The 26,966-nt window shown below is 48.2% G+C and overlaps 1 protein-coding gene across 6 annotated transcripts in view; it reads left to right on the plus strand.

Annotated features, from left to right (window-relative positions):
* LOC106136737 (uncharacterized) overlaps window positions 1–26,966 on the plus strand; it is a 30,150-nt gene extending 3,184 nt beyond the window's left edge. For 4 of the 6 annotated variants that reach the window (XM_013337372.2, XM_013337374.2, XM_013337375.2 and 1 more), the window contains exons 4-15: window positions 2,314–2,423; window positions 5,136–5,319; window positions 7,638–7,720; window positions 10,268–10,383; window positions 13,120–13,292; window positions 15,411–15,558; window positions 15,905–16,089; window positions 17,341–17,445; window positions 17,853–17,936; window positions 20,370–20,426; window positions 22,080–22,252; window positions 26,295–26,966. In XM_013337372.2, coding sequence (XP_013192826.2) covers window positions 2,314–2,423; window positions 5,136–5,319; window positions 7,638–7,720; window positions 10,268–10,383; window positions 13,120–13,292; window positions 15,411–15,558; window positions 15,905–16,089; window positions 17,341–17,445; window positions 17,853–17,936; window positions 20,370–20,426; window positions 22,080–22,252; window positions 26,295–26,352 — 1,476 coding nt within the window. In that variant the 3' untranslated portion in view covers window positions 26,353–26,966. Of the gene's footprint in view, window positions 1–2,313; window positions 2,424–5,135; window positions 5,320–7,637; window positions 7,721–10,267; window positions 10,384–13,119; window positions 13,293–15,410; window positions 15,559–15,904; window positions 16,090–17,340; window positions 17,446–17,852; window positions 17,949–20,369; window positions 20,427–22,079; window positions 22,253–26,294 lie in introns of all 6 variants that reach the window. The other 2 variants (XM_013337376.2, XM_013337377.2) reach the window with 2 other exon arrangements.

A 26,966-nucleotide genomic window follows, 5' to 3' on the forward strand; every position in this document is an offset into this window, starting at 1 on the left:
TGCGGCTGCTGATCAACCCGCGTTCATTCTATTAGCGTAGTAAACATACAGACAAACGCATGTTAATTAAATCTTACGAGTACTTACGTCGAGATACGTTGGCGAGTTTGGGAAAATTGTGATATAATGGCTAATTTGGGAGGTCTAATTTTATGCCAACTGCGCATCACACGTAAAGGGCCACGGCGGAGATGGATCATTGACTGTCTCGCAATCGGAATGGTATGTCAACAATTCTAAAATAACATTTTCTGCTCATCTTAAGAGTTAGAGAATCTAATCTACGGTTAGACCGATTCGGTGTCTCCAAATTGGAACCACGAACACCTTCCGGTGCATGCGACGCACCCTGTTAGCTGTTGACTTGTTGTTCCATATTATTTTAAAATTGCGATGCCCAACAGGGTTCACATTGTACCTATTTATAAGCAGTAACTGTAATTCAGCTGATGTACTTTATGATATGCAATAAAGATTTTGAATTTGAATTTGACTTACTTTTACAAATACTAGACGAACGTATCTTGATCAAATTAAGGACGTCCTGGTAAAGGGTCAGGTCAAAAGTACCCGAAACCGCCGAGCTTGTATGAAGAGAGTTATGAATGTGGACGAAGCGAAAGAAGTATGCAGAGATCGTGGCAAGTGGAAAGAGGTAGTCTCTGCCTACCCCTCCGGGAAAGAGGCGTGATTTTATGTATGTATGTATGTATGTTTACAAATACCACGAACCACAATCTCGAGTGCGCCTTTTTGACCGTTCATTTTACAAAAAAATTTGTTTAGCCCGCCTAAATAGCGTGGTATTCCGGCAGCCGCCCCCGCTCGCTGAGAGCTATCAAATAAAAATAAAGCGCGCATGTACCGCGGTAATATTAGCCGAATATTAATAAAACCATAACACGCGACGCATAGTTCGCGCCATCACACGTTATTTCTGGACGTGTATTCTACACTATCACCAATGTTGATTGACCTGTTTTTATTTTATCGTTACCTCTCTCACGGAGCTCTATTATAATGGTTAGTATTTCGCATCACCAGGTTATGCTTGATACGCACTGGTTTGTTTTTCATTAGTAGGGGTCTCCTTGCTGGTTACCTTATAGTGTCTGTAAACAACAGTCTATTTCGGCCCGCAAGGCGCCACATTGACATCTTGGCTGTAGCGAGTATGTTATTGTTTAAATGTTGTTATTTAGAAGAATGCGCCACATCTATCTTGTGATACGGAAAGCTTAGTAAAATAATTCATTTAATTAATTTCTCGCCAAGTTACTAATGTACCTGTAGCGGGAGCGGTGATCGTGATTCGGCTCGACCGCCACTAAAGGGAACATGCCCGGGGAACCGCGGCTCCGACGATGTTGTGTCGGAGGCGCGGAAGTGGAGATGCTTGTACTCTGCAGTGGGTCGAGACTGTGTGAGATCGAACTTGACTTGTTGGCGCCGGTAGATGTCGTGCAGAGCAGCCACGCTGGAGAGGAGACGCCGCCGATGACGCTGAAGACATCAATAAGATTCGCTGTACTCTGAAATGTGAATAACAATATGGAAAGAGATAATATTGCGGGAATGTAAGATTGGTGCGGAAGTGGCGGTGACCCAGTTATTATTAGCGGGACGGGAGTGCACGCGAGAGGGGCCGGCGCCCGAAATACGCGGTGCATCGGGTAGGGCTGCCACGGGCACAGGACGCTGGCGCCGCCCGTGGATACACGACTCACGAATTCATATTTAAATTCAAAATCTTTATTGCATATCATTACGACTCACAAATGAAATTCGACTGTCACCATCAACCTTTCATAGCGTTAATCCCGCTTGTGTTCTCACCTCTGGAGAGGACCTCAGTCCATCTGTGACTACTATGGAGTGAGAAAGTCAGGGTTTCACACAATGCGACTCCTGTTTGAGTTCGGCTGCCTTTCTGAAAACATAATCCATCCTTTTTGGATGATGGTTACACATTCAGGTTTAATCACCAAGTTGTTGTCGGTTTTCACTCATTTTTGTCTTCAGCTTATTAATCAAACTGGGTGTTTTAATGCAAATTTCACTACAAGTCTTGAATATCCTCATGCACTTTTTGTACGAGAGGGGCAGCCCTATCACGTAAGCGGCGGTGGTGAGCGCACGCGGCACCACTTTTAAATGTCACGGTAAAATGGGAATTCCATGTTCCAACAATGACATTTGACATTTCTTCAAGAAGATACCTGCGCAATTGCACGAAAGCGGCAGATGTTTTTGCTCCACTGTACTGTAAGGTAGAAGGAACTTGAAATAAAGCAATACTTTCATACTGTACAGGGCAGCTTGCAGCTGGGCGCGCCGCAGCAGGTGGAGCGCCTGGGGCAGACCTTCGTGCCGTTCCCGGTGTTCGCGGAGTACCTGCAGGGGCTCGCCACCACCACCTACACGTCAGTATAGCTCTATGTCATTATACATACTACTCTGTCAAGAAAGTAGCAGGAAAAGATCAATAATACACAAACTGTTTGTTATTCATCCAAATTTATTTTATCACCTTCAAAATATGCTCCTTTAGAAACGATACACTTACGCCAACGAATAATCCAATCATCAAAACATTTTTTAAACGCTGTTTCCGGAATTGAGGTCAGTTCTCGCCGCGAATTCTCTTTTATGTCTTCTACCGATTGAAAACGGGTGCCACGAAGTGGTAATTTGAGTTTAGGAAAAAGAAAAAAGTCGGCTGGAGCCATATCTGGTGAATATGGAGGTTGCTTGATGGTATTTATTGAGTGTTTGGTTAAAAATTCGTTCACAATGATGGCCTTGTGCGAAGGTGCATTATCATGGTGCAAAATCCAAGAATTTTCTTTCCACAAATCTGGCCTTTTTCGTCGGATTTGCTCTCTTAAACGCCGCATAACACTCAAATAATATTCCTTATTTACCGTTTGACCTTCCGGCAAGAATTCCGAGTGCACAACACCGCGATAGTCAAAGAAAACAGTCAACATGACTTTGACTTTTGAACGACTTTGGCGTGGTTTTTTCGGTTTCGGTTCAGTTGGAAGGCGCCACTTCGAAGCTTGTTGACTAGTTTGCATGTCAAACTCGTAAACCCACGTCTCGTCACCAGTAACAATGCGTTTCATGAATGTTGGGTCGGAATTGACTCGTTCTAGCATGTCCTCAGCGACTCTCATGCGATTGAGTTTTTGAAAAAAATTCAGGTCTTTTGGGACTAGCCGAGCGGCAACATGTTTCATACCCAAATTATTAGTTAAAATGGTACGGATCGACTCGTGAGATACAGAAAGTTCGGTGGCTATCTCTCTCAAAGTTGAATGAGGATTTTCAGTCACTATTTCCTTCACTTTTGTGATGTTAACTTCAGTTGCAGACGTTGATGGCCTACCAGAGCGAGGCAAATCTTCCATCACATCTCGACCGCTTTTGAACGCTTTGTACCACTCATAAGCACGAGTTTTTGATAAAGTCGATTCACCGTAAGCCTTCTGTAACATTTTCAGTGACTCCGAACACGATATTCCATTGGCAATGCAAAATTTAAGACAAACTCTTTGTTCGATGTTTTTATCCATTATGAAATTAGCAATACACACTAGATATGATATAACTAAAAATAGCACTGTATTTAATGTAAACAACAGATGCAACTCAAACTCCGCGCCAAAATGGAAAACAGTTGTGCCAATCTAACAACAACAAAAAAAACAAAAATTTGAATTTGGAACCATAAATAAATAATCCATTCCCGATACTTTTCTGACTGAATGTATTCTCAATATACCATAGTTTCCTTAATTGTTTTAATGAAATAAACTAATTGACGACATTTTCGGGGAACATGGTGGCCGTCTTTACTATTTAGACTACTCCACTATAGCTGCTCTCCATCACTCTCGCCATATCGAATGGAATGTGACTATTTTAACCCGCGGAATGCTATAAAACGGCTGTCGCTAATAATCACACTTCCAGCAGTTTGCGGCGACGCACCTACTATATTATGCATGGTAAAAATGTGATGCCTGGCAGATGTCATAAATTTTTTTCTACAAGCATTAGCCCTTATTACTATACTATGCTACTATATTATGCATTAATAATATGGGAATTATACATTTATAATTCCCATATTATTAACTGGACTTTTGTGGTGGTTTTTACCATAGCCATTATGTATCCAGGCGGTGTTACTCAATAAATTGTAACAAACGAAAAGATAGAAACCTGATAAATGTTAAAAGGCTTTCCAATTTGTATCGATATTTACGGCACCGGCATATTATCTAAACTCTACTTCACGTTGCGCTGGCGCCGCGATGTGGCAACGGTGACACAACTATGTTAACGATTCACTTCAGTCGCGGCTATAACGCGGCTGTCTTAAAATAACTTTCATTCCGAAAGTACAGGCAAAACCAATAGTAGATGGTTTAGTATTAGTACTTTAAAATATACACTAGGTAATTAAATTACCCATTGTTAAAGTTAGTTTTAACTTATTGTTCCGAAGTATTAGCCCTGACGTGCTGCATGTGTGCATGTGATGTTTGTCCACACGTTGGATCGCTTCGTTCTTATAAAATGTTTCTGTCATAATAATTCAATAAATAGTACACTTTATTGTCGGTACAACAATGACACGCCACAATAACCGACCGCATGCTCGCAATGTATCACTGCAGCGATATGTTTATACAGAGTGCTGGCAGCGAGGACATTTTATAGTACTTTATATAATATAGAGTGTATATGGCTGGCTGGCAGGGAGAATATCTTCCTGACAATACGTGTGTCGCCGAATGTCGCTGTATACTTGTATTTTATTGGTGTCATGTGATGGACGAGACGCATCACTGTGGCACTTGTACCTTTTTTCACTTGAATGTTGGTTGTAATGCGACTAAATCCTTACTAATTATACTTCGTACACGCGTAATACGTGTAAGTACTATGATGAGAGTACTATCCATCCCGCGGAAGAAAGTTGTACGAGCGATGCACTGTACACCGTACACTGTTCCCGTGGAATCAACGTATGAAAACAGTGTCAACAAAAAAAAAAACAACGTCGCAAGTCTGCGACGTACACACATACGTAGAATAATAATGCATTTTTTTTTCTTTTTCAGCGGGAGCGAGTACAGGCTTCTGGAGCATAACTGCAACCATTTCAGTGAGGAAGTGGCTCAGTTCCTGTGCGGCGCACACGTGCCGAAACACATCGTGAGGCAGCCGGAGACCGTGCTGAGCGGCCCGCAGCGGCTCGCGCTGCAGGCGCTGCTGGACAACCTGCTGCCGGGGCCGCCGGGGCAGGTGAGCGACACACTATACAGACCGTGCTGAGCGGCCCGCAGCGGCTCGCGCTGCAGGCGCTGCTGGACAACCTGCTGCCGGGGCCGCCGGGGCAGGTGAGCGACACACTATACAGACCGTGCTGAGCGGCCCGCAGCGGCTCGCGCTGCAGGCGCTGCTGGACAACCTGCTGCCGGGGCCGCCGGGGCAGGTGAGCGACACACTATACAGACCGTGCTGAGCGGCCCGCAGCGGCTCGCGCTGCAGGCGCTGCTGGACAACCTGCTGCCGGGGCCGCCGGGGCAGGTGAGCGACACACTATACAGACCGTGCTGAGCGGCCCGCAGCGGCTCGCGCTGCAGGCGCTGCTGGACAACCTGCTGCCGGGGCCGCCGGGGCAGGTGAGCGACACACTATACAGACCGTGCTGAGCGGCCCGCAGCGGCTCGCGCTGCAGGCGCTGCTGGACAACCTGCTGCCGGGGCCGCCGGGGCAGGTGAGCGACACACTATACAGACCGTGCTGAGCGGCCCGCAGCGGCTCGCGCTGCAGGCGCTGCTGGACAACCTGCTGCCGGGGCCGCCGGGGCAGGTGAGCGACACACTATACAGACCGTGCTGAGCGGCCCGCAGCGGCTCGCGCTGCAGGCGCTGCTGGACAACCTGCTGCCGGGGCCGCCGGGGCAGGTGAGCGACACACTATACAGACCGTGCTGAGCGGCCCGCAGCGGCTCGCGCTGCAGGCGCTGCTGGACAACCTGCTGCCGGGGCCGCCGGGGCAGGTGAGCGACACACTATACAGACCGTGCTGAGCGGCCCGCAGCGGCTCGCGCTGCAGGCGCTGCTGGACAACCTGCTGCCGGGGCCGCCGGGGCAGGTGAGCGACACACTATACAGACCGTGCTGAGCGGCCCGCAGCGGCTCGCGCTGCAGGCGCTGCTGGACAACCTGCTGCCGGGGCCGCCGGGGCAGGTGAGCGACACACTATACAGACCGTGCTGAGCGGCCCGCAGCGGCTCGCGCTGCAGGCGCTGCTGGACAACCTGCTGCCGGGGCCGCCGGGGCAGGTGAGCGACACACTATACAGACCGTGCTGAGCGGCCCGCAGCGGCTCGCGCTGCAGGCGCTGCTGGACAACCTGCTGCCGGGGCCGCCGGGGCAGGTGAGCGACACACTATACAGACCGTGCTGAGCGGCCCGCAGCGGCTCGCGCTGCAGGCGCTGCTGGACAACCTGCTGCCGGGGCCGCCGGGGCAGGTGAGCGACACACTATACAGACCGTGCTGAGCGGCCCGCAGCGGCTCGCGCTGCAGGCGCTGCTGGACAACCTGCTGCCGGGGCCGCCGGGGCAGGTGAGCGACACACTATACAGACCGTGCTGAGCGGCCCGCAGCGGCTCGCGCTGCAGGCGCTGCTGGACAACCTGCTGCCGGGGCCGCCGGGGCAGGTGAGCGACACACTATACAGACCGTGCTGAGCGGCCCGCAGCGGCTCGCGCTGCAGGCGCTGCTGGACAACCTGCTGCCGGGGCCGCCGGGGCAGGTGAGCGACACACTATACAGACCGTGCTGAGCGGCCCGCAGCGGCTCGCGCTGCAGGCGCTGCTGGACAACCTGCTGCCGGGGCCGCCGGGGCAGGTGAGCGACACACTATACAGACCGTGCTGAGCGGCCCGCAGCGGCTCGCGCTGCAGGCGCTGCTGGACAACCTGCTGCCGGGGCCGCCGGGGCAGGTGAGCGACACACTATACAGACCGTGCTGAGCGGCCCGCAGCGGCTCGCGCTGCAGGCGCTGCTGGACAACCTGCTGCCGGGGCCGCCGGGGCAGGTGAGCGACACACTATACAGACCGTGCTGAGCGGCCCGCAGCGGCTCGCGCTGCAGGCGCTGCTGGACAACCTGCTGCCGGGGCCGCCGGGGCAGGTGAGCGACACACTATACAGACCGTGCATCACCTTTCTGATGATGAGTTGGGAACGCCTTTGTCAATGATCCTGGGTCGGGTAAGTCAGAGTTTTACACGAAGCGACCCCTGTCTGACCTCCGCACCTTTTGCGGGGAAATCTAACCTTTATTGCACCCCAGGTTTCTATCATGATAATAAGCCTGGGGTACAAAGGTTAGGTTACCTACCATGGTAGGTGAGGATGAAACCAGGTCTAACACAAGAAGAAACAAAGAGTCAAGGAAAAGGCTAATGAACTCGGGAATCTTTTTGTAGAGGATGAGCTAGCAACCTGCCACTGAATATCATTTCGTCCAGCTGAATATAGCCTTCGCGTCATTGAGTAATCATGCTTGTGATGTATTGTGATTGTAACGTTGCGCCGTGTTCCGACAGGCGGTGTTCGCCAACGGCGTGCGCCGCAGCCGCCAGGACAGCCCCGACTTCCTCACGCTCAACTCGCAGATCGAGGAGGCCAGGTGACCGCACTCTACTACACACCATAGACTTGATATACTATTAGAGTAGAAGGGCCCATTTCTCTTCCTCCTAGCTAGCTTCCCGCTCTAGAGAAGGGCCCGGGGTACGCTCTTGACCATGGATCTTGGATTGGGTGAGTCAGGGTTTTTCACGAAGCAACTCCCATTTGAATTCCGCAACTTCTTTCGAAAATAGTCATTGGTATATGACCGAGGTGGGATTTGAACTTGTGCCTTTATGCGCATCACGCATTTTAATCGGGCGCCTTACCAATTCGCCCACCGACGTTCCAGTAGAATGGCCCATCCCACCGCAGGATTGTTTCAACTAAACCTAATTCTAAATATCCCAAAATTTAACTACTCGCCATCCAATATGTCACTATTTGAATCAGTTCCATCATTAGGGTGAACTATATAATATGTTTTATCCCTTACGGGGTAGACCGTGTTAATAGTCTCGAATGAGAATGTTAAGCTGGATGGCTTAATGCTGGAAGGCTTAATGCTGGAATTGAGATTCAGATAGTGTAAGGTTGCTATCCCATCGCCAAGTCCAAGAATTCCAAGTTTATAAGCCGTTTTCTTGATTGACTTTTACGCTTATAATAGGTAAATGTGCTTATGCTCTCATTTTAAGATACTCTTAAATTATGATATTGTCTTTCTAGTTTGCGAACAGAGTTTTTTGTGCGGTGTAATTTGCGTCTTTAAACAAATTATTAATATTTCCTTATTCTTTGCTGTATACGTGCGTTTTATACGATTTTTAAGTACACAACCACTAGGATTTTAGTTTATGCGTCTTCGATAAAAGGGACAATAAGAATTTATGGTCTCGCGTTACGGTTCTTATTAACGGTCATTTTCAATTAAAAATGGTGAATTATAACGAGAATTGTTTAAAGATTCGATATTATCGTCGCGTAGTGGTAAATAGATAGATTAATAATTGAATTCCTACCAAAAGACACATATATTGGAAAAGCTGACAAGAACATATCGCACAAAGTGGTGCACCCCCGGCGTAACGAGTGTGGTGGTGCAGGTGCGGCGGGGGAGGCGGGGGAGGCGGGGGCGGGGCGCGCGCGCTGGCGGCGCTGGCGCGGGCCGCGCTGCTCGCCGCGCGCGCGCTGCGCCGGCGCCGCGCCCGCGGCCGCGCGCCGTGCTGACGGCCACACGGTGACATTGTTGTACACTGATACTCGGCGCTGCCCGACACTGCGACTATAATGATATCGCGTACGTTATTGTATTCGGGCGCGTAGTTAATGATACTCCATTGATCTCGTTATAACCAATAATTAATTTATTAAAAAAATTTAACTATATGTTTGGGTATTTTCATTTACATTTGCTACTTAGTGTATAAAGTCTAGCTTTAAATACGCCGATTCGAATCCCGCACAAGCTTACTAGTACAGAGTCCCAACTAACTACGCATCTGCCCTCATATACAAGAACGTTTACCCGTCTGCAAAAATTTTTAAACATGAGAGTTAAAGACATACTATCAATATTCGGGAATAAATCTGGTGATACACAGGTTCTTTTTCTTCTCCACATGCCCTACTCACACGGCTCAATTTGAAGTGATGACTGCAATTTTTGTAAAAGATTAGGTTCCCAAAAAATTCCTTATCTTTTTCATTGGGCATACCTATTCGAACTAAGTTGTTCGCATTTCAACAAAACATTCTGATTGTTGCAAACAGACGAAAGGGGTCACATTCGCAATGAAAGATTAGAAGACCAGAGACGTTAGGCTTTCACAAAGTGTACGTACACGGTAGGCTTAACGTGCTAGTCTGGTACGTAGTAAAAATAAAGTAGCATTCTGTCGACGGCTTCTTATTTGTAAAATGTGTGCAAAACTTGTAAAAGTTAATTAAAAAGAAAGGTTTTTAAGTTAGGAATTCTTCTTTTCGGCGATGGCATGGGCTAACAATGAATGTCACTTTCACCGTATCTAATTCCCATCGCCAAAGGTTTGTCCCCACATATTAGGACCATTCTCGAGATGTGGCCGGAACGCGTTTCATGTAGATTTGAGTCTTTACTCAAAAATATACAACTGTAAACAAAAATATAATATTATATTCAAAGTTTCATTGGGCTGAAACTAAGCTCCGTTGCTGGCACGGGCCAGTAGAGCGTTATCGAAGCGGAGACAGCGGACCTTGGACCATCCAGCCAACGGGACCTTCTTATTCTTCAAATTATCATCAAGTGTGTCTAGGCCATGTTTTTCACGGCGGGCTCAGGAGATGCTGTGCCACCTCGCTTGATTGATGTATGGGTGGTGGCCCAGGTATCTCCTAAGCCGTGTGTGCCAAGGACTAGATATAGATCAGCACCAATAGAAAAGAAAAGAATAGGACCACTATCTCTTTACTTACTTCTTTCTTAAGGCGATGGTCTAACAACCTATATCTATTTGAATCTGAATTCTATTAGCTATACGTGGCGTACCAGTATTATCAAGATTTAGCTCTGTCTACTTCGCAAGGAATATAGACGTGATTATATGTATGTATGTTGACACAGGGTGCAGTCCGCGGAGCTGGAGCAGCGCCGCAGCTCGCTGGCGGAGAAGCTGGCGCGCAAGGAGCGCAAGAAGGAGAAGAAGAGGAAGAAACTGATGCGGGACGGCCACGGGGACGGTCAGTACATACATTTGGAACACTTTTTTAACCAATTTTCCCTGATACATTCCATTCTTCTCGTAATGTTTTTTAACAGCAACTTCCTACGATAGCGTCCAGTCTAGTGTGCTATCTGAGTTTCATCCACCGTCGTTCCAACAGTTTCCCACTTCAAGGTGGCAGCAGTCCAGTCGACTTCGGTCACTTTTGTTTGCCTTATGATTTCAGTATTGCTTATGCGATCTTTCAAATGATTTCAGTATTGCTTATGCGATCTTTCAAGGAGACAACTAACAATTGCTGAGACGTATCGGGCAAACGTTCTACACGCATGCTCATTGGTAACTTCCTTTGAGAGTATCCGCCAACGGGCACGCGCATGCGCATACACGCCAACAGATGGCGGTGTTGCAATTACTAATTATTACTTTTTATCTCTGGAAATCGTGTTATTCTCAAACTGAATTATTTTATGGGGCCGTGTGGTTCCGGCACTTTAAAGCAGGATATCCATGTCCTTTTTTTTCTATGGGTGTTGTAAAAGGAGAGGGGTTTGCTGATAAACACTTTAGATTCTTCTTTAAGGCGATGGGCTAGCCAACGCTATTTGAATCTCAATTCCATTATTAACCCATACAGCTGAACGTGGCCGTTTAGTCTTCGTCACAAAGACTGAAAGGCCACGTTCAACTGTTGGTTCTGTCCACCCCGTTAGGGACGAAGACGTGATTTTATGTATGTGTATTACTTTTATCGTATTTTTGTAAACCGACGTCGTAACAAGAGTTACAGAAGAGAATAATTCTTGATTGACCTGTGTTCTCAGTCCATACAGTGTTCCAGCAATTTGTCCATGATCACATAATGATTAGCCAAAGTTTGTAGCAAGCGAGATGTCGTACATCGCAACCGGCGCAAACACATCGACACCGCGTGCGACACAATAATGCTTTCGTCCACGAAGATAATTCGATCGCGAGTAGCTGGCACGGTGACAAGCGACGCGCGGCGGCTGCCGGTCTTTTAATTACTTGCTACACTAAGGGTTCTGTGTTTTTTTATTGATCATTGATTGATATACATATGTTATCAAGACGTAGGATAAACCCCAATCGCAAATAATTAAATAATATCCTAGATTAACGTACCTTAAACAAATCGTTTACGTTCTTAGTACCCAAAATCGACGAAGTTGCATTGAGAGTTACGAATGCGTATTTAAAATACAAAATGGTTCACATGTGGTTTTGATGTATAAGTCAGGGCGGGTCTCGAGTAAGAATTAAAATACTCATTGTTTTACCGGCATTTTATAAAAATAGTTGATACTTACTGCGGAACCCTAGACAGCCGAGAGTTCCGCTGCGCCGGCGCGGTGTGATTGACCGCTGATCCCGATCGTGGCGGGGCTCGGGAGCGGAGGAACGATCTGCAATGAGGTCGACACTCCACACTCACATTTCCGCCTCCACTTTGCTCACAAAAAGGACGTAAAGCACTAATGGCGAAAAACGCATAAACACGAAAGTTCAGGATCTCATCCTGCTGAAAAGTGGGATTATAAATATAATTAGAGTTGGGAGCAATCTGGCGGCGCGCCAAAAGCCGCGTCCGGCCGCCATTCCCGGCCCGGCCGCCCGCGCAGCGCCTCCGCTCCAGTCGCCCGTCGCAGAAGGAAGGCTCTGCTGCCTGTCCCGTCACATTCTCAGGATCCGAAGTTTCCCCGCACCGGGTTTTCCCGAACTATTTCGGCGCGTCCCCGTTTCGGAAGTTGCTCGTAGGTTAGTGTGGCGCCACGTGCAGCCGACATTGTATTTACGTCTATTCTGATATTAACCAGTGTGGTGACCAATTGAGTGCTTCGAAATTCAAGTAGCCGATTTCAAAAGGAAGATTTTTCAGGTTATTTTCGATTTTTTGTGATGAAAGAGCAAGTGCCTGCAAGTTCTTAAGAATGTGTATCAGTTATATTTTGACCAACATTCCTTCGTCACATTCCAGCAGCCTATCGTCACGTTTGAAATAACTTTGGTGCATACACTCATAAAGTATTATAATCCTAAGTCTGCTTACTTTGCTTAGGTGTATTTCTAAATTTCAAAACCGCACGAATCCAACGACACTTTTTGTTTAAAACCCATGCTTGCAGACATCCGCCGGGTTACATATAAGACCACAAGCTGCCTTGTAGCGATATCCAAAAACCCTTTTGCGAGATTGATGTGTACACCCTTTAACAATCCAAATAGATGTGTACATCACTTTATTGCGCCGTAAAACATACAATATCATAGATTTAATAAATTTAAATATGAAAGACGGCTTTATCGCATTTCAATCTCTTTAAACATTAGTCACCTACAAAAGTACATATACAAGTTTTCCCACATTTTCTACGAAGAATTATGCATGGACTTTTGCAGGTGAGAGGTACTGAAGTGCGTACTGTTGTACCTGCCGATGTTCATTTTATCTGAAAAATTTTCCGTGTATTAGCTTCAAGAGAATGGGAAAGGCTATTAAACTTAGTATTCTTCTTTTTGGTGGTGGGCTACCAACTTGTCACTATTTAAATTTCAATTCCATCATAGGGTCATACAACTGAACTTGGCCATTTAGTCTTTTTGACTGTCGGCTCTGTCTACCCCGTAAGAGATAAAGACGTGATTACATGTATATATGTAGTCATAAAAATACAGTTAAAGAGCCTGCTCCGGAGCGTGGTTTCTGGTAATATCTGTAGGTGGTGTGCAGGTGCCGGTGAGATGGCGGAGGCGGTGGAGGCCAGCCTCGGCGAGGAGCTGGTGTCGCGCGCGGGGCCCAGCGCGGGCGCCGCGGGGCTCGGCGCCGAGCTGGAGGACGAGCGCCACCAGGAGGAGCAGCGTCGCCGCAGCCGCGACCCGCCCATCGTCTACAAGGACATCGACGTGAGTTACATCTGAACATATATATCACGTCTTAGTGCCTCACACTACATGTTGGAGAAAGTATAATCGGCTATGTTTCACCCGGAACGGTCCATTGCCCCTGATCGACGATTCCTCCATTTTTCTCTGATGATGGAAAGGGTCCCTACAAAGAACTTCTCCACCTGGCTTAGACTTTGACCTAAATAGCATTTCGAAAACTCCTCAAAACTAACTAAATCTAATCAGCGAACCCTTCTTTGAGCACGTGTTATCGTGTGCCCCAGGGCTGGGACATGTGCTGCAAGGCCTTGGTGGGAGAACCTTGAAACTTTACTTTCAGGTTTGTGTGGGACCTTCCTGGGATCTTAGATTGTTTGTTTTGTTCTTGTTGTGGTATTCAGAATAAAACTATCATCTATCGAAAGCCAAGCAGGTTCAAAGCAAAATATACGTGTTGTTTACACAAAGCAAGCAAATGATAACTTGAAAAATTTAATATTTAGTGGGATTCGGGTCAATTGATTTAAGCTTTAATTTTTTTTCTTTTTCTAATTTTTAAACTCGTAAGTACATTATAAATAACAGGAGAACGTAAACAACGCGTGCGGTAAAAATGTTCTATAATTGAATGATGTTAGTTTACTGACCTAGTTTTCATGCAATCGTGAAGTTTGTTATGTTTTGCGCGCGCGCCGATACACATCTTGAGGTTTAGCTAATGAAACAAAATCAGATTTTCAGATTTGTGTATGTTTGTACTTGCAAACGCGAAAACCACTGCGCGAACTTAAAAACTGGTATGTAAAAAAATATCCCCCCAGCTCTCTAAGGCTTCTTTTTGTGAGAGTACGTTTTACGGCGGTGAAGTCGCAGGTGACAGCTAGTATTATAAATCTAAAGGGTGGTAGTCAGCAACTTGCATTGCAGTGGTCTGCGAACTTTGGAGCTAACAGTCGAGTGTACAGAATGGAAAGCATAGAAGCGAAAATTGTTGTTCCTCCCGGCGTAAGTTCCTGTTACATCGTCACCGCTCTGCACAAAACCTCAAAGTATAGAAGCGAAAATTATGTAGTAATTTTAAAGATAGTAAAGGTGTGGGTATAATGTGAAGTTTAGGTGATATCATGGGCGAGTTGACGCGGCAGGTGGAATTAGAACTTGGACCGGAGTCGGCCGGGTGGGAGGGCGCGACCATTCGGTGTGAATCACATCGTGTTGTTGTCGCGGCGGGAGCGGCGCGAGGTAGCGTCGCCCGGAACTTTCCAGCGGCGTAGGGTTGTCACTGCACAAAGATATCAATCACCATACTAGCGTTAGTGTCCCGGTTGCGTTAGCTTCGATAGACAGCCTGTATTACATAGACGACAGTGATCCTACCTGGAATGATAGTTAAATATAACCTCAAATATGATAGTTATATAGACATAAAAATATTAGTTGTATACGGCTGATTGAAACTAATGTTTTTTATGTTTTTATGACTGAAAAATCTGTTCTAAACTTAAAATTGAAATTAAGAAATTGACTTTGCACGTGTTAATCTTGCCAACCCTAACAGTCGTCGCTGTGATTTCGTCCCGCGTGGGAGGCACCATAAACACGTACACGTACATACCCGCACATAATATTGCAAGTGCTCCTGCTGCGACCAACGCATGGGACTAATCGTGACCCGCCGCGCTCTCACACGGTCTATAAATACACGGCAAGCTTTAAAAATGGGTCAACTCTCGCGGGTTTAATGAGAACACTCTACGCCTGTATGCTCAAGATGACGTGTTTTGTTTGTTTCAACAAACAATATTAATGGCCAGAAATATTTTCATTAATATTTGAATTTAATAGTTATGCGATTTCGACGATAGTAAGTAATTAGAAGTAATGCCTCGCTGCAATTATGAAAGTCCGCGGCTTCCAGCGACGATGCGCTGATTTTGACATTACTCTGATATTCTTTATCAGGAAATTTATCATTATAACCAACTAAATAATTATATATAAAGCCGCTTGTTTAAGATAGTGGCTGGTTTCTAGCCCATCGCCTAAAAGATGAATTCCAAGTTTATAAACCTTTTCTTCCACTGAACGAAGAACGATTCGATACCAGAAGCTAAAACAATTTTATTTCCTGGTCAGGGCGCTGCTGAGTTCGAGAAGTTTCAGAAGTCGCTGGAGGGCGTTGAACTCTCCGCGGAGGACAAGCAGAGTGTTGACGAGCTGCAGCAGTACCTAGTGCAGGGCGAGGGCAGCTGGGTGCTCGGCGACGACTTCCTCAGCTTCATCGGTGAGCTCACTGTCGCTTTTTTACATGTCGCTGCAGAATTCTCTGGAAAGAAGTTTCGTGAAAGGTGTTCAGATAATTTGGTATAAAAGTTTTGCATATTCTCTTAGTCAGAAGAAAAGTGACAGAATGGTTAAAGCCTCGGTGCAAAAAAGGCGTAAGCGATGAAGGTCTGTGGCGTCGTGTGGCTACAGCCAGGTGTCACAGAGCAATTCATATACAGAAAGATACGAACGCCTGCATAGAAACTTGACTCTGTACTCCGACCCGTTTGTTTGAAGAGGGAGGGAAGGAGGAAGAGACAATGTCTCTCCTCAGGCGAATGCAGCTAGTTTGTCGGTGTCGGCAGGTCGCGTTCTGAGCAGCTTCTCGGCGGAGGCGCGCGAGGCGGCGCTGCGCTGCCTGGCGGCGGCCGCGCTGCGCGAGGACGTGTCGCTGCTGCTGCACCAGGACCGGCGGCACCACGCGCTGCTCAACTACGCGCAGCAGATCGACGCGCTGCCCGCGCCGCAGCAACGCGCGCTGGCGCTGCTGGTGAGTGTGCGTGTGTGTGTGCGTGTGTGCTGCTCCCCGCCGCACCACCATGATCCTGGATTGGGTGGGTCAGGTTTTTAATCGAAGCGAATCCCGTCTGATCCTTTGCAAGAAATCTAATCTATATTATGGTAAAGTATAATATCAAAATGGTTTTGTTCACTCACCGGAAATAAATAAATTAGAAATCCTTGCGGAACACCCATTTCTACAATTCCCTCACTGTCAATATTTTACTTGTGATTATTTACGAATCATTTAAAGTGTTATAAAAAAATATTATACTGTAATAAACACCAAAGACGCGGTATTAAGTAGAACAGTAAAATAAAATGTTTAATGAGGAATGATTTGCGCAATTTAAAGTTTTAGATATCTCAAAACAAACTTGTACAATACATTTTGTTTCTGAGAACTCATCTCGGATCACTTTTTATAAGTAATGTTTAAATAATTAGCTTTCTTTGTCCAACCTTATCTTATTTCGTTGGTCTCTGTTCAGCATGCACTTTGTTTCAAGGTGATGTTGCATATTTGGGACTGCATTGATTACATGAATCCTAATTTACATATACTATGTGATGGTGACTTCCGCCTTTCTACTTCACTGAGATATTTCTTTTGTTTCATTCATACAAACATAATATTATCACGTCTATACCCATTACGAGGTAAAGAGAGCCAACAGTTTTGAAAAGACTGAAATACCACTTTTAGCTGTATGGCTTAGTGATTGAATTGAGATTCATTGACAGGTTGCTCTTGGCCCACAAGAAAAGTCGCCCTTTACGGCACCCAAGGAACAGATATAGTTATGTAGTGGTCCTATTGTAAAGTGCCGGTAATGTTTTATTGGTGCTGTGTGGTTTCAACACCAATAAAATAAAAGACTAGGATCACTCCATCTCGTTCCCATGGATCTCGTAAAAGGCGACTAAGGGATTAATTATAAACTTGGGATTCTTCTTTTAGGCGATAGGCTAGCAACCTGTCACTATTTGAATCTCAATTCTGTCACTAAGCCAAACAGCTAAACGTGGCCTATCAGTCTTTTCAAGATTGCTGGCTCTGTCTACCCCGGAAGGGATGTAGACGTGATTAAATGTATGTATCAAATGAAATGTTTCTCATTTCCTTCCTCCTGGCTTAAGTCCCGGTTGCACCCTCATCACTCCGGAGAGGAGCCCGGGGTATGCCTTTGACCATGAAGTGGAATGTTCCCCATGTTGAGATCACCGCCGCTTGTTGTAGATGTGCAACCTGTTCGAGCACATCTCGTCGTCGGAGTGGCTGCTGTACATCAGCGAGTGGGAGCACCTCGGGCAGCCGCTCTCCAACATCCGAGCCACCACTAAGGTAGTTCCCGGGGAATTGGGGTGATGAAAACGGCTTAAAACAATATAAATTACTTAATAACGTAATAGAATAAATCTAATTACGAGTAAATACATAATAATAATTTTGTTGTGTTGAAAATATATGGATGCGACTACTTTTTTAATTATTGTTTTTTACAAAATACTAATATAACTGTTTAGTGTCATGTTGGTATGTATGATGAAAAAAGATTGTACCAGTCAATCAAGGGAAAAGCTAAGACTCTTCGGATTCTTTTTTAGGCGATGGGCTAGCAACCAGTCACTACTTGTATCTCAATCCTATCGCTATAAGCTGAACGTGGCCTTTCAGTCTCTTCGAGCCCGTCGGCTCTATTTACCCCGCAAGGGATAAAGACGTGTCTGTATGTATGTGTCGGTGTGTAGGTGTGCGTGCACGCGACTCTGAGCGAGGACGAGGAGCTGCGCGAGCTGGGCACGGCGCTCATGCACAACGTCACCACCAAGGAGGTAAAGACCGTGGTCAGTATCGCAGCCAGCCTTCACCACCACCCTCACCACCACCACCACCCTCACCACCACCACCCTCGCCACCAACCCCATATTATAATTACCATTCAAAACTGGATCTTAAGGTATTGCAATGAAGCGCACAATCCTTAAATGTAAAACTCTGCGAATGTGAATGAGTTTCATATTGGAGGATTTTGTTTTGCTGCTTTTTTTTGTAAAATACTAAGTTCCGTTTTTGAACGGACGGACGAATTTGTTTGTTTCTTACACTTTTTCACCGAGATTTTGTCTATAGAATGTTGAAGACATCACATTCGCAAGTACTTCTGTAGTCTTATATTATTCTGAATACTATTAATAATCAGCCTTCCATCTTTCGCACCAGCTAACAACTTAACAAACCTTCGTATAACTTAAACAGTTTTACTGCAACTTCCCGGTAGAGTAAAATTTTGACCTATATCTCTACCTGGTACCTTTTTAAAAATCAATGTTTTCATCTCTGACAAACTTAAACACAATTGTTTAATGCTCTCCTTTCTAAATCGAGCGATCAGGTGATTGATGCTGCTCTGTATGAAATTTATTCAAATACAAAATATGTTTTGTGTTGTTTATATTCCGGTTTAATTGCAATACGTGCAAGTAATTTCAAAATATTTAAAGAAATTTCAGGAGTGCACCAGTGAAATCGATATATTTACGAAAATACACCCCGTGTAATTTACCTGCCGTACTAAATTGTTGGTATATTGACTATGTACCAACAATTTAGCAGAAACTGTTACAGTGACTTACAGCCGCATGTAATGTGTGACATTTCGCCAACAATAAAAAGTGGCATTTATACAAACAACTTGGTACTCGGCACATATTTGCCGTGCGATTACTTTATTTGATTTCATCAAATGAATGAATTTTATGACATTTGTTGACTAAACAAACTGATAGCGTTTTTTGCAATGTTATACCTATAAATATAACAAATAGAAGATATAATATAAAAAGAATTACGTTATTTTTTACAAATTTTAATATTTCGGGGATGTATTTCGCTTTATATGTTTGTTAGAAAAAGTTTTACCTATCTTAAACTGTGTCACTGTGAATCTGACAGAAAATTGCTTATTTACCCCTAAGGGGTTATAAAACACAAGCAGAATAAAATAATTGCATTATTATATTCAAGTTCTGTTAAAATTAAGTTCTCATATATGTATATAGGGGGCGACTAAGGAGGCGCAAAAAATAGAGGTTTATTAGTGATTTGGTAGTAGGTACGTTTTATATTAAACATTTGACTATCAAATCGTGTTCCAAAAACAAACCAGTAAGCGGCAAGTTCAATACACACGCGTTATCTAAATAGCGATTGTTTACGAATATGAGATGTCGCAGAGCGCGGGAAACCCGCTACGTGTCACCAGCGCCGAGTACACAGCGCTGGATGTAAGCGTATTAATATAGACAATTTTCATTTCCATTAATTGATTTAATTAGTCTCATTAAAATTTGACCGTTTCCTCTCGGGACAATTTTCCCGGAATTTGAAAGGAACATGAATCGTTATAAAAATTTTCGTTTGGTTACAAAGTCAGTTTTGTAAATTAAACAAAAATATTTAGGTAAAATATTTCGAAATTATTGTAAAGGTCGCGGGCAACGTCTAGTCGTATAGAACGGACAATTAACATCGTGTGCTGACATGTGAAGAATACGCTCATTGTATGAAGGCCTTGATGTGGTATTGCTATGTTCTCTACTCTTGCTTGGTGTTGCCACTTCGCGAAAACAAAATACCATCACTAAATGTAGACGACGCTATCTCGACCGCTTCTGTTTCACTTCTAGTATGTTATCATTGCCATATTTATTTTATTTAATTTGATACGCACATACAATAACATTACCAGGAAGTATTTATGTAACATATTTGTATTTCACAACGGCGTTCTTATTTATGAGTATTTACGTATTTAGCTTTGTTACCAAAGCGTATTTTTTGATTTTATTACTATTTACAATAATTTTTTTATGATATTATATTGATTTTCTTATTTTATTTCATGTATCATATTTTATGATAAGTACATTTTATATTAATTTTCACAAAAGCGCATTACTGGCGCATTCAAACACATATTTAATAAGCGTGAAGAGAGGGCGAAAATCTACCATGAAGATGATATTGAGACATTAATTTAGCGGCGTATTTCAAACCGGCTTTTTTATATTTTGCATATTCCTGTTAAACTGTATATAAAGGAATAAGCTAATAAATCGCGTCATTAGTCATTACAAGACACAAAACCAATTATTTGAATTAGTTAATACTAGTGGGTTAGTGGGTAGTTAAAAGTAGAATTCGTCGTTGTGAGATACAGGTGTGTCGTGCACAAGACGTGCGCTGCAGCGCTTTGCTTGTTGCAGCGCTTCAGCGTGGGCAAAGCGCTGCGGGACCTGCTGCCGCGGAAAGCCAAGTCCAAGGTACAATTTCTTAAAACGAGAAACCCCGAGAAACACCGAGAACCACCGACAACAAAAAACATACGGCAGAGTTCAAAACTTTTATTAAAACGTTACGTGATACATGTAAATATTCTACGTTTCCCCTCAACCCAAAACAGATAAAATGTCTTCCCAAAGAAAGAAATGAAAAGTGTTGGGTGGGGAAGGCAAAGCCACCAGTAAATATTCTATGAAATCGCTTCTCTGTTACAAATTATTTGTCTTACCTGCAGCAATAATCATTGTTGCAATTGTTGAAAAAGTCAATGTACATATTACATTTAATTTTTGCAATCTCGAAATGTTTGCACATCCTAGTGATTTGTTTTCAAGGCTGTGGAGCCCGCACATTTATAGAACGTAATCAAAGAAGAACATATCAATAAACTTTATAATTTTTATCTTATAGTCCACGCGTTTTGGCGCTGACATTCGCCGTCAGAGGTGACGGAGATTGAGTAACAGCAAATATGCTTAAACTGTAATAAATATGTAATACTGACATTGGCTTCATAAATAATATTGGGAATGTTTGCTCCGCGTGTTTGCGCGGGATCACCTGCCGCGCGGCGCCGCTCACGCCGCTCGCTTCATTATGCTCGTGTTTATAACACTCTGGTATAAGCGCGGCGTTTAAAAGCGATACGGATATACGCCGTAGTATATTACAAATCATTAGTTAGTGTGTAAGGACATGATATGCACTCACTAATTTTTTACTCTAGAAAAGATTATTTATGTCCTTTAGACGACACAGTTGTTACAACATCATTATTTAAGGATAAATATATTGTTGATAGAAACCATTATAGAGGTAAATAAGCGTTATAATAACCTATTAACGTTTTACCGAAGCATGAACTAACCTGTCAATATGTGAAACACAATTCTCTCATTAAGCCATAGTTTAAAGTGACCTTTAAACCTTTTCAAGTATGTTGGCTTTGTTTACTCTGCAAGGGATTAAGACGTGATAATATGTGTTTGTATGAAATTGTTCATAGTTTAGTGCGGCACGCGGTGTGCAGCCTACAACTATATCAATAGGCGCCCTTGCTAATTATTCACATTGTTCTCTAAACCTACATAAATGTTATCATAATTACAGACAATATAATTATCTTTATTCGCATTGTGTGATATTAATAGCTTTAAGACGCCCCCTTTAGCTATAGTTCTACAAACGAATTATAGATTTAATTTCTGAGTTATGTCTTGCTGTGACAACCTTACACCCTATAGGTTCTCGGTATTGTTTCTTCAATATTTATCAAGTTTAAAAAAAGTCCGCTTTTCTCTTTCCATTTTCTACAACGTTTTCAGTTTTAAGACCATTTTCTCGCATATCATCTTTCGCAACGTCAAGCCTTGGAGTTCTTGGGTCTGCTCGGCCCGGCGGAGGCGGCATGGGCGCAGTGGTTATATATACATATGAAATAAAAGTTAATCCCACCATCAACCTATGGCTCTTTACCAACCTTCCAGCTATCCGCGTCTAAGGTCCTCACCCTTACTGTACTCATACAATACTGTTTTTTTTGACTCCCTACAAAACCTCCCGTGCTATTTAGTTACATATCACAATGTGAGTGCATGATAATATAAGTACGATGATTGTATATATGCAAGCAGGTGTTCGACGAGGTGTGCGCGGAGCTGGCGCTGGCTCTGCTGCAGCTGCTGCAGGGCTCCCCCAGCGAGCCGCACCTGCACCGCGCGCTGGCGGCGCTGGCGCGGCTCGCGGCGCACTCGGCGGACGTGCCGCAGCTCATACAGCTGGTGGGGCCCGCGCCCGACGCCTTCCGGTCAGTGCCGCTCCAACTAGCTCGCTGCAGCTGCTGCAGGGCTCCCGGCGACGTGCCGCAGCTCATACAGCTGGTGGGGCCCGCGCCCGACGCCTTCCGGTCAGTGCCGCTCCAACTAGCTCGCTGCAGCTGCTGCAGGGCTCCCGGCGACGTGCCGCAGCTCATACAGCTGGTGGGGCCCGCGCCCGACGCCTTCCGGTCAGTGCCGCTCCAACTAGCTCGCTGCAGCTGCTGCAGGGCTCCCGGCGACGGGCCGCAGCTCATACAGCTGGTGGGGCCCGCGCCCGACGCCTTCCGGTCAGTGCCGCTCCAACTAGCTCGCTGCAGCTGCTGCAGGGCTCCCGGCGACGTGCCGCAGCTCATACAGCTGGTGGGGCCCGCGCCCGACGCCTTCCGGTCAGTGCCGCTCCAACTAGCTCGCTGCAGCTGCTGCAGGGCTCCCGGCGACGTGCCGCAGCTCATACAGCTGGTGGGGCCCGCGCCCGACGCCTTCCGGTCAGTGCCGCTCCAACTAGCTCGCTGCAGCTGCTGCAGGGCTCCCGGCGACGGGCCGCAGCTCATACAGCTGGTGGGGCCCGCGCCCGACGCCTTCCGGTCAGTGCCGCTCCAACTAGCTCGCTGCAGCTGCTGCAGGGCTCCCGGCGACGGGCCGCAGCTCATACAGCTGGTGGGGCCCGCGCCCGACGCCTTCCGGTCAGTGCCGCTCCAACTAGCTCGCTGCAGCTGCTGCAGGGCTCCCGGCGACGGGCCGCAGCTCATACAGCTGGTGGGGCCCGCGCCCGACGCCTTCCGGTCAGTGCCGCTCCAACTAGCTCGCTGCAGCTGCTGCAGGGCTCCCGGCGACGGGCCGCAGCTCATACAGCTGGTGGGGCCCGCGCCCGACGCCTTCCGGTCAGTGCCGCTCCAACTAGCTCGCTGCAGCTGCTGCAGGGCTCCCGGCGACGGGCCGCAGCTCATACAGCTGGTGGGGCCCGCGCCCGACGCCTTCCGGTCAGTGCCGCTCCAACTAGCTCGCTGCAGCTGCTGCAGGGCTCCCGGCGACGGGCCGCAGCTCATACAGCTGGTGGGGCCCGCGCCCGACGCCTTCCGGTCAGTGCCGCTCCAACTAGCTCGCTGCAGCTGCTGCAGGGCTCCCGGCGACGTGCCGCAGCTCATACAGCTGGTGGGGCCCGCGCCCGACGCCTTCCGGTCAGTGCCGCTCCAACTAGCTCGCTGCAGCTGCTGCAGGGCTCCCGGCGACGTGCCGCAGCTCATACAGCTGGTGGGGCCCGCGCCCGACGCCTTCCGGTCAGTGCCGCTCCAACTAGCTCGCTGCAGCTGCTGCAGGGCTCCCGGCGACGGGCCGCAGCTCATACAGCTGGTGGGGCCCGCGCCCGACGCCTTCCGGTCAGTGCCGCTCCAACTAGCTCGCTGCAGCTGCTGCAGGGCTCCCGGCGACGGGCCGCAGCTCATACAGCTGGTGGGGCCCGCGCCCGACGCCTTCCGGTCAGTGCCGCTCCAACTAGCTCGCTGCAGCTGCTGCAGGGCTCCCGGCGACGGGCCGCAGCTCATACAGCTGGTGGGGCCCGCGCCCGACGCCTTCCGGTCAGTGCCGCTCCAACTAGCTCGCTGCAGCTGCTGCAGGGCTCCCGGCGACGTGCCGCAGCTCATACAGCTGGTGGGGCCCGCGCCCGACGCCTTCCGGTCAGTGCCGCTCCAACTAGCTCGCTGCAGCTGCTGCAGGGCTCCCGGCGACGTGCCGCAGCTCATACAGCTGGTGGGGCCCGCGCCCGACGCCTTCCGGTCAGTGCCGCTCCAACTAGCTCGCTGCAGCTGCTGCAGGGCTCCCGGCGACGTGCCGCAGCTCATACAGCTGGTGGGGCCCGCGCCCGACGCCTTCCGGTCAGTGCCGCTCCAACTAGCTCGCTGCAGCTGCTGCAGGGCTCCCGGCGACGGGCCGCAGCTCATACAGCTGGTGGGGCCCGCGCCCGACGCCTTCCGGTCAGTGCCGCTCCAACTAGCTCGCTGCAGCTGCTGCAGGGCTCCCGGCGACGGGCCGCAGCTCATACAGCTGGTGGGGCCCGCGCCCGACGCCTTCCGGTCAGTGCCGCTCCAACTAGCTCGCTGCAGCTGCTGCAGGGCTCCCGGCGACGGGCCGCAGCTCATACAGCTGGTGGGGCCCGCGCCCGACGCCTTCCGGTCAGTGCCGCTCCAACTAGCTCGCTGCAGCTGCTGCAGGGCTCCCGGCGACGGGCCGCAGCTCATACAGCTGGTGGGGCCCGCGCCCGACGCCTTCCGGTCAGTGCCGCTCCAACTAGCTCGCTGCAGCTGCTGCAGGGCTCCCGGCGACGGGCCGCAGCTCATACAGCTGGTGGGGCCCGCGCCCGACGCCTTCCGGTCAGTGCCGCTCCAACTAGCTCGCTGCAGCTGCTGCAGGGCTCCCGGCGACGGGCCGCAGCTCATACAGCTGGTGGGGCCCGCGCCCGACGCCTTCCGGTCAGTGCCGCTCCAACTAGCTCGCTGCAGCTGCTGCAGGGCTCCCGGCGACGGGCCGCAGCTCATACAGCTGGTGGGGCCCGCGCCCGACGCCTTCCGGTCAGTGCCGCTCCAACTAGCTCGCTGCAGCTGCTGCAGGGCTCCCGGCGACGGGCCGCAGCTCATACAGCTGGTGGGGCCCGCGCCCGACGCCTTCCGGTCAGTGCCGCTCCAACTAGCTCGCTGCAGCTGCTGCAGGGCTCCCGGCGACGTGCCGCAGCTCATACAGCTGGTGGGGCCCGCGCCCGACGCCTTCCGGTCAGTGCCGCTCCAACTAGCTCGCTGCAGCTGCTGCAGGGCTCCCGGCGACGTGCCGCAGCTCATACAGCTGGTGGGGCCCGCGCCCGACGCCTTCCGGTCAGTGCCGCTCCAACTAGCTCGCTGCAGCTGCTGCAGGGCTCCCGGCGACGTGCCGCAGCTCATACAGCTGGTGGGGCCCGCGCCCGACGCCTTCCGGTCAGTGCCGCTCCAACTAGCTCGCTGCAGCTGCTGCAGGGCTCCCGGCGACGTGCCGCAGCTCATACAGCTGGTGGGGCCCGCGCCCGACGCCTTCCGGTCAGTGCCGCTCCAACTAGCTCGCTGCAGCTGCTGCAGGGCTCCCGGCGACGGGCCGCAGCTCATACAGCTGGTGGGGCCCGCGCCCGACGCCTTCCGGTCAGTGCCGCTCCAACTAGCTCGCTGCAGCTGCTGCAGGGCTCCCGGCGACGTGCCGCAGCTCATACAGCTGGTGGGGCCCGCGCCCGACGCCTTCCGGTCAGTGCCGCTCCAACTAGCTCGCTGCAGCTGCTGCAGGGCTCCCGGCGACGGGCCGCAGCTCATACAGCTGGTGGGGCCCGCGCCCGACGCCTTCCGGTCAGTGCCGCTCCAACTAGCTCGCTGCAGCTGCTGCAGGGCTCCCGGCGACGTGCCGCAGCTCATACAGCTGGTGGGGCCCGCGCCCGACGCCTTCCGGTCAGTGCCGCTCCAACTAGCTCGCTGCAGCTGCTGCAGGGCTCCCGGCGACGGGCCGCAGCTCATACAGCTGGTGGGGCCCGCGCCCGACGCCTTCCGGTCAGTGCCGCTCCAACTAGCTCGCTGCAGCTGCTGCAGGGCTCCCGGCGACGGGCCGCAGCTCATACAGCTGGTGGGGCCCGCGCCCGACGCCTTCCGGTCAGTGCCGCTCCAACTAGCTCGCTGCAGCTGCTGCAGGGCTCCCCGGCGGGCTTAAAATAATGCTAGGCAATTTTCTACATCACACCAAATCTGTATACATGACATCACTCCTTTCTACCGGAAGGGTAGGCAGAGACCATATACTATACACTTGCCACGATCTCTGCATACTTTCTTCGCTTCATCCACTTTCATACCTCTCTTCATGTAAGCTCGACGATTTCGGGAACTCTTGACCTGACCCTTTGCCAGGACGTCCTTAATTTGATCAAGATACGTTCGTCTAGGCCTTCCCACTCCGACCCAACTTCTGTATACTTGAATTTATTATAATAATCTGGTACATTGGGTGATTATCTATTTTTTTTTATCACAGGGGGGTGAGCCAACGCGTGGACGAGCAGATAGACTTGATTATGAAGAGGCTGAAGTAGAGGGGGAAGGGCGTGACGTCACCGCGTCACTATTCGGCTACAGACGTCTAATATCTGATCTACTATTGACATTTTAACTTACTTTGACATGGAATCAAATGTCTCCCAGGAATCGAACAGAATGGATTTTTGCAATACTAGAGTCTCCTAAGTTAAAGACGTCACGCTGGCCGGACAGCGCTCGATGTAAATACGTTGTTATTTAACGATTGATCAAATTTAGAGTAAGTACCTGAGCTTGTATTATACTAGCTGTTTTGTATTATATTCTTTTTATTATTGTACAAGGCCATTGGGAAACGTCGTTTCTAATGTTATTAATATTTATCAAAATATATTTTTCAGTAAAAAAACTAGATAGTCTTTTTGTTTTTGTTATATGGTTACGCCGTAATTTGGTGATGTGCAAAAAGAAATCGGTTTCGGTAGCGGTGCTGCCATCTACAGAGTTGTACAATCGTTTAATGCATGAAGAAAAAGGAAGCTTCCCATGGCCTAAGTTTAGGTATAGTCTATGCCTGTTAGCACTAACTCGGGACCGGTGGTGCATTTACACGATTATATGCAGTTAATGTATTTATAGTGTTGTATAACAATAAAATTGTGATAAAGGT

This window comes from Amyelois transitella, chromosome 12 (assembly GCF_032362555.1).
Source record: "Amyelois transitella isolate CPQ chromosome 12, ilAmyTran1.1, whole genome shotgun sequence".
NCBI classification, from domain to species: domain Eukaryota; kingdom Metazoa; phylum Arthropoda; class Insecta; order Lepidoptera; family Pyralidae; genus Amyelois; species Amyelois transitella.